This window comes from Apis laboriosa, unplaced genomic scaffold (genome assembly GCF_014066325.1).
Source record: "Apis laboriosa isolate Shangri-la unplaced genomic scaffold, ASM1406632v1 scaffold16_cov148, whole genome shotgun sequence".
Lineage (NCBI taxonomy): Eukaryota > Metazoa > Arthropoda > Insecta > Hymenoptera > Apidae > Apis > Apis laboriosa.
Window position 1 is genome coordinate 148,876 of NW_025222129.1, and position 8,055 is coordinate 156,930.

General features: G+C 42.9%; 1 protein-coding gene across 1 annotated transcript in view; it reads right to left on the reverse strand.

The window, feature by feature from the left end:
* The window catches only part of LOC122711103 (growth/differentiation factor 8-like), a 13,895-nt gene extending 7,691 nt beyond the window's left edge, over window positions 1-6,204 (reverse strand). The window contains exon 1 of the mRNA XM_043929539.1: window positions 5,641-6,204. Within this exon, the coding sequence (XP_043785474.1) occupies window positions 5,641-6,013 (373 nt within the window). The 5' untranslated portion in view covers window positions 6,014-6,204. The remainder of the gene's footprint in view (window positions 1-5,640) is intronic.
* Window positions 6,205-8,055: the final 1,851 nt, after the last annotated feature.

Below are 8,055 nucleotides of genomic sequence, written 5' to 3' on the forward strand. Positions count from 1 at the left end.
TTTTTTTTTTTTTTTTTTTTTTTTTTTTTCGTCTCCCGATAAATAAAGGGACCGAATCCTACCTACGGTTACGAACCTGCTTTATCGCGTATCGCGTGCATTCGAAATCAAACGTGTTGTTCGTCTTGAAACGGAAAGTTGAAAAACAAGAGGAGAAAGAAACATAACGGAGTTTTAGATAAATAGCCGAATGAATAAGAAGGAAGAGGGAAAGAGAAGGACGCGTGTATCGCGATTCATTCGTTACGGAATATAAATATGTCTCGATACGTGTATAAACGTTGTACGCGAAGATCGAAATAATTTTCAATCAATGATGGAAGAAAAGGAAAGAATTACTATTATTATTATTATTATTATTATTATTATTATTATAAAGAAATTTAACAATTTATGTTAACGTAAGATGAAATGAAAATTTGCGTAAGGTAGAGCCCGGTAATTCGACACTGATCGATATTGATCTAATATTATGATATTGTATGTACAGTATGTACGATAATACTCATCGAATTGTTATATAACTGTAATAAGTTTTTAAACACACTCGCGTTGCAACGTTGCATCGAGATTCGTGCTGTTAATATCTTCGCGAGAGTTAGGAACACGACAAACTGGTTTTGTAGATCGACGTTATAGCTCGCGGGGCTGGATCGATCGATCAATATCGAACGTATCTATCCGCGCACCGATCAAATTAGATCTTGCGCGATCTAATCTTCAACGATCGTCTCACCTTCGTTTTTCGCCCCTTTCCTTACTCGTTTCCACTTCATCCATCATTTTTCACCCTCGCACTCGATCGTGATCCATTTTTTTTTTTCTTTTTTTCTTTTCTTTGTTTTTCCTTTTTTGTGTTTTCTGCTCTCGTTTCTGCCTTTTTTTCTTCTCCTTCTAATTAAATTTCGCGAAAATTTTCAATTTTCTCTTCCGATTCTCTCTCGTTCGAGGATCGGTTCACGAATCGGATCTAATAACAATTTTATCATCGTCGGATTCGATCCGGGGAACGAGGGGGAAAGTGGATGGAAAGTTTAAGCCGAATAAATATTTATTATTGGATTGGATTTTAGACTTAGAATTACGAGTTCATTAAGGTTGTAAAAATTGAAAAAACGAAGAATTTCGACCCGTCTCCCTCCCCCCTTCCCTCCTCCCCCATACGTTTGGGCGTAACACGCACAGAAGATGGATCGAAGGGGCGGCATGCGAACAATTTTTCCTCCAGTATTCTCTAATCTCACGCTTTTCGAAACGTTTCACTCGTAAAATCGAAAGAAACCGTAACGAATTGAGAGTCACTGATGGAATGGCGCCTGTCTGCGAGTATGCTGACCGCAGTGCTACTATCTACGCTATCATTATCCAACGGTTTAATATATCCATTTCAGATTTATTAATTTCACCAAGACTGATGCGTGTGTATATATAAGTAAAGTAGATACGTATCTACCACACACGGTAGTAGTATATCGCGTCAAAAATATAACGAGATACCGATCCAATTATATCGCGCGTATATGCGTGATACGATAGAGAGAGAGAGAGAGGGAGAAAAAAGCGTCTCGTTTCGTTCTTTCCTCTCTCTCTCTCTCTCTCTCTCCTCCCGCAAGCGGTGCGAACGATCGATAATTAAATTCATTTATTATATATCGTTTCGTTATTTACATTGATATGAGTCGATATAATCGAAAACGATGATAAAAGATTGAAAAGAGGAAGGAGAACGAGACGAGAGGAGAGGAGAAGGAGGGCGGAGGCGAGTATGATCCGCGCTACATTGAAGGAACGACGACGAGGACGACGACGACGACGTCGTGTCTCCGATTAGGAAAGAAATACGCGATAGGAGAGTTGAGGGGGTGTCCGAAAATACGAGAGTTCTAACAGCGGCCTGTCACTTTCAGAGACAGCCTTAACGCGATAATAAGCGATGGGCCTGACCTAGGCTGTGCAGCGACCGTGACCTTCGTAGCGGATCGAGGCCGGTTCGTCGTTCGTGTCTACTTACTTACTTGGAATTCGCGCAGCCAACGTTTCGTGCATCGCATCGATCGCTGGACCCATTCTCTTCTCCCATTCCAATCTCTCTCCGTAATCGAATATCGAATATCGATCGGTTTTAAATTCGTTTTTACAACAATTCCGTTCCCACGATCTCGATCGATAACGATTTTCCGATATGAATGATGGAATACGTAGGATTCTCATTCACGGAAGGAATTCGAGGATCGTCGCTGGAGAAAATCGAGAAAAAAATATCGTTGCTCGTCGTCGTTGCAAATTTGAAAGCGTCGCGTCAGCAGCAAATCGTGTTTTGCACGATTTTACGGCAAACGTTAACGAATTCTTATCGGGAATGGAAGATTTTCGAACGTAAATGCGAGCGCAGCAACTATGTTGTAGAATCCAACTATGAATTTCCGGTTCTAATTTATCTTACATCATCTGTTCGTTTACGTTTCTTCGATAACGTACACCAGTTAGCCAAGCATTCGTCCGAAACGTCGATACAAACGTATTTCCCTCCCGGTTTAGATTTCAATCGACGTTCGAAACGTCGATGGAATACGAAAAAATAAGGGATACCATAGTCGATCGCATCGAATCGCAGCAGCAGCAGCAGGAGCAATCGACCGACTGTTGCCGCGTCGAGTGACAAAGATCGATCGATCTTCTTTCGAGGTCGAGGAGCAAAAAATTCGATGGTCGTTTCGTCCGAAGAAGGAGAAGAAGAAGAAGAAGAAGAAGAGGAGGAGGAGGAGGAGGAGGAGAAGGAGGAAGAAGAAGAGAAAGAAGAGGAGGAAGAAGAAGAAGAAGAAGAAGAAGAAGAAGAGATGATACTAGGTAGATGGTGGACACGGAAAGAAGAGAGGGAAAATGGAACGAAGAGAGTAGGTAAAAGGAATTCGAGAAAAGGGGGAACCGGCTGTGGGAAGACTGTGGGCAAAAGAAAAAATAAGGAGACGATGGGACGAACGAAAACGGTGGAAAAAAAGATCGCGAATCAACGAACGGTCGAAGAAAGGGGAATTGGGTGTACATACGAGAAGAATGCCGACATTCGCGAGAGGCGCAAAAAAAAAGAGGGAGAGGGTGGGGAGGGGGAGAAATCGAAGGGGAAAAAAAGAATCGAACGAAGAGAAAGAGATAAAGGACGGTACATCGTGTGGGTGTGGACACGCATGCTCGTATGTAGTTTGGGGAGAGGAGAGGGGAGAGAGCGAAGAGAAGCGGAAAGGAAAAGAGGAGAATGCGGTGGAAGGAGGGGGGGAGGTGGTCGTTTCGAGAGAAATACAGAGAAATATGGAAAAAAGTAAAGAGAGCGGGCGGGACGGAGCGAAAGAAAGACGAAAAATTTGTACGAACGAGTGGTCGAATATTTTTGGACCGTTGGAAAAAAAAAAAAAGCGATATATATGTACGCGACCTGAAGTGATAACCCTTTACGAATCGGATGGCTGGCTTTCGGGATCGGGATCGGGATCGGCATTGGCATTGGCATCGCCGCTATATCTCATCTCTCTCTCTCTCTCTCTCTCTCGTTCCAATCGTTTCTAAACTTTCGCTAAAATTTCTCCTTTTCTTCTAGTTTTTGCGCTCCTCGATAAAACAGAGAGACGCGTTCGCGAGATGAATCACACGCGCTTCGCAACATCTAGTACCACGTGCTACGGATATTATACGGAGATTTGATCTCGACGTTCCAACGAACGTATCGATCATTGGTTGTAGTCATTCTTACTTACTTGAGATCGTCTTTGCTAATCTTCCCGGCACGAAACCGTATTATTATATGCGTGTAACGTGTGATTTTTTAAACCATTCGATCGTTTCTCGCGTTTTTTAATATTCCGTAACGGTTATGAAGTGATATTTACGTGATCCCGGTGGTAAAGGAATTAACGAAATCTTGCAAAAGAAAAAAAAAAAAAAAAAAGAAAGAAAAAGAAAAAAAAAGAAAAAGAAAGAGAAAAAGAAAAAGAAAACTTATTGGTAAATGCAAAATGTCACAGAATATCGAGAAGGAACGAGTTAATAAAGGAGTGGGCTTATTTTTACAATTATCCGGGCAAAAATTTGATCGTATAACAGCACTCGAGATTGCCGACAAAGAATCGCTAACAGGTCATTTCTCTTGATCGTCTACTGACAATGGCCCTATAATTATACGGTAATGCAATAACAACTCGCTTAAAAGTTCTCGCAAGCACCTGTAATCACAAGATACCAGACGGCTAAGAACGTGGTCGAAGATAGCCTGTCGTGTTTCATGCGAATCCTGTCAACCAACGATCGTAGATAAATTGGCCATTAAATTTAAGATCGTTCGAAAATAATCGGCTTCGTGCGGTTCTCGATCGAAATTTTTGCTTCTTGAAAGAGGAAGACCCTGATTCCTCTCGGATACGTGGCGGGGGGGAGAAGGGAAGAAGGGATGCGTGTATACATGTGAGAAAAAACAATCCTAAACACAGGTTACAGCTTTAACGTGATTATTACGTGGTATACGTTGAAAAGAGTAAAGAGTATCTTTGCCTCGAGGATGCTATACTTTTCCATCCATCTTCTCTGTGCCTTGCAACTTTGTTTTCGTATAACGTACACGTACACGTATATCTAACACGAGTAAACTTTTATTCGAAAATCCAATTAAATCGAATCGAAATAAAACGAGGCAAATTATAACGGCCAAACAACAAAATTAACAGACGATTGCATGGAATTAAACGGATCGATCGCGATGCGTTGCCGCGATCACGGTCTTTCGGCCAATTTTGCCGTTACTATAATTTCCAACTGGAAAAGCAAAGTTGGACGCGATCGACCGAGCACGATCGAATTTCGAATCTAATTCTTATTTCTTCTCCGGTTTCTTCGCGTTCGCGAGAAAGTGGGACGAGCGAGAAAAATCTAAATACGCGCGTTTCCTATCCTAGAAATTTAAATCGTACGATACGAATCGAATCGTGTAATGCGTTGTTAGATGGGGGTACGAAGAGAGTTAATCTCGCTACTCTAATTTTGCTCCTCGATATATTCGTAATTTCGTTAATGAGGTAAAGTTACATAATCTTTATCTGGATAAATTTGATCAAACGAGATGTTCGCAATTAGACGCGTTCCAATTTAAACTACAATGTTACGAATTATATACGATGGTGGATAAACAAAATGAACGATTCGTCAAATTGAAAAGGTTAATTTAATTAATGTTGCAAGGAAAAATACGACAGCTGCAACACGCGATGCGTGTGATGATTAAAATTGCGAGTTGATAAGTAACAACTTTATACCAAAGTGGAAACGATATTTTCTTTATTTTCTTTTCTTTTTTCTTCTTTTTCTAATGAAATCGATTTTATTTAATATCGATATATTATCCTCGTAAATCATCCTCGTAAATTATCTCCGAACGAAATAACGAAAAAATGATATACGTATGGTATACACGTATGGTATACGTGAAACGATGGGAGAAAAATTTAATGAAATTTGTATTTTTTTTTTTTCCTTTTTTTTTTATATCCTCCTCCCCTCATTTGGGCTCATGCGGTGCATCGCAATCGCAATGACAAGAAGAAGGGAAAGATTCCGATTGGAAGGATCGAAGAAAGGGAAAATTTTGAAGAAACTTACGAGGTTGCGCCAGGGCGAAGACGCTCTCCGTTTTGGCAGCATACTCGTCGATCTCCTCGTGATGCGAGATACCGGGCTCGAGAGGTTGAGGTTGATCAGCTTGCATCCCGTACATATCCATCAACTTGGAAATCGGCGGAATTCTTGGCAGAGCTCTACCCGTCATGTTTGGAGCTTGTTTCAAGCCCAGCTTGTTCAAAATTTGTTCCTTGATGGCTTTGAGGCTGAGAGCTCTGATCTCCTCGTGCATTCTACAAGCGTTACAGGTGTTACCAGCATTAGCCAGATATCTAACACGAACCCTCTCGATGCCAGGAACGTCGAAGGCACCGAAGAGAACTAGCAAGACTAGTAACACCACCCCCCTGACCATTTTGCTCAAGGTCGCTCTTAGTCGGATTAGTTACAATCGGTTTCCCTCGCAAACCGAGCGATCAAATATTCCACCTCATCGCTGTACTTTGACGATTTTTCTCCTAATTTTTCCCCACGCTTCCAAAGGGCTGTTCGCCCTTTACTCCTGTCTCCTTCCTTTTTTATCTCGCGCGAATTAAAAATTCGTATATTTTGTCCCTTTTCCTCGTCTCTTTCTCCTCCTTCTCCTCCTCCTCCTCCTCCTCCTCCTCTTCTTCTTCTTCTTCTTCTTCTTCGTCTTCTTCTTCCTCCTCCTCCACCGCGGCCTCCGCCTCTTCCTCCCCCGCCTCCCCCTCCCCCTCCGCCTCCTCCACCCCCACCTCCACCTCCTCCACTTCCTCCTTCTTCTCGTCGTCGTTGTTGTTGTCCTCCTCCCCTTCCTCCTTCTTCTCTGCTTCTTCCTCCTCCTCTTCCTCCTCCTCTTCCAACGTTGCTGCCAATGCCACCACTACAATCACCACCGCCGCCGCCGCCGCCGCCGCCGCTGCTACTACTTTCTGTCCCTGCTTCTCTTCTTCCTCCTCTTCCTCTTCCTCTTCCTCCTCCTCTTCCTCCTCCTCCTCCTCCTCCTCCTCGCCGCCCTCCTTCGCTCCCTTCTCTTCTTCCTCTTGCTCCAGCTCCTCCTTCTTCGCCGCTATTCGCTTCCGTGAAAAGAACTTCTTCCGTTGTTTATTCGAGCACGCTATTCCTTTCGATTCCGTGGAACGTCGAGATACCACTTTTACCACCAAAAACTTCCTCCGGTAGACGATAATACGTGATAGTTGGTTACAGTCATAGCTCGATGCATCGTTCGGTGTAAGTGGAACGGTATCGATCTCGATCGCAAATCCAGCGATCTCGCACAATCCAATTTTCTTCTTTTTTTTTTTTTTTTTTTTTCTATCTCTCTTTGCGTCCCTTTGCGTCCCTCTCTCGGCAAAGTGGCAAACTCGATAGAGAAAGTCGTAGTAGCACTTTCTTGTTCTTGCAACTTTTAAAATCGTCGGATGAATATTTCACGCGATAAAAACGTAAAATACAAACGTGAACGGGACGAATTGTTATCGATGGTACGACAAGGATAAAAATCTTGGAACGAATAGATCCATGCTTTTCGTCCGGTTACTTTTCTTTCTAGGGATCACTAAAAAATATTATTTAAAGAGCATAATGGTTATACACTAGAAGCACCAAGACATATTGGAAAAAGCACATTACACTCGAGGTCGATGTTCACTGGACACGTACAATCGGATTTCTTCCGTATCCTTTTTGGAACGGAACGATCCGGTGAACCCTCGTGACCTCTGGTTCACGCGCGAACTTTAATCTAGACATGTGCGCGCTAGCAACACACCGTTTACCGATATACCGTGCATCTTTTTAAACGTATCTTGGGAGTCATGTCACCAATAATAAATCAAAGCCGTTGTGATTTTCCTTCGTTCCACTTTTTCCTCTCTCTTTCTCTCTCTTTCTCTCTCTCTCTTTCTCTTTCTCTTTCTCTTTCTCTTTCTCTCTCTCTCTCGCTTATCCCAGGTATATTGTCGATATTAATTCGCGAATTTTTCTTTCCCCCCCCCTTCGATTCTCCTTTCGAAAATTCAAATGCTCGAAATGTTCGATTCGGTTTGGAACGATCGATACGATTTGATCTTCTGGATGAATGGGGGGGAAAAAATTGATCGCTAAAGAAACGATGGAAACGAGTGAAGAAATCCGGAAGGAAAAGATCGTGACGTCCGTGAAGAAGGAGAACGGTACGGAGAAGAGAAGAAGCGAACTCGCGTGGCAGTGGCAGGCCAGCTGGCAAAGCGTGTTGTTTCGCGCCGTGCCGATAAAACTCGATGAATCCTAAGAGCTTGCTAGCTTGTCAAGCACTGAGTCAGGAGACGCGCGTTCTCATCGCATATATGTCGACACGGAGACCACCTCCTCTCTTCTTCTTCTACTTCTTCTTCTTCTTCTTCTTCTTCTTCTCCTCCTCCTCCTCCTCCTCCTCCTCCTCCTCCTCCTCCT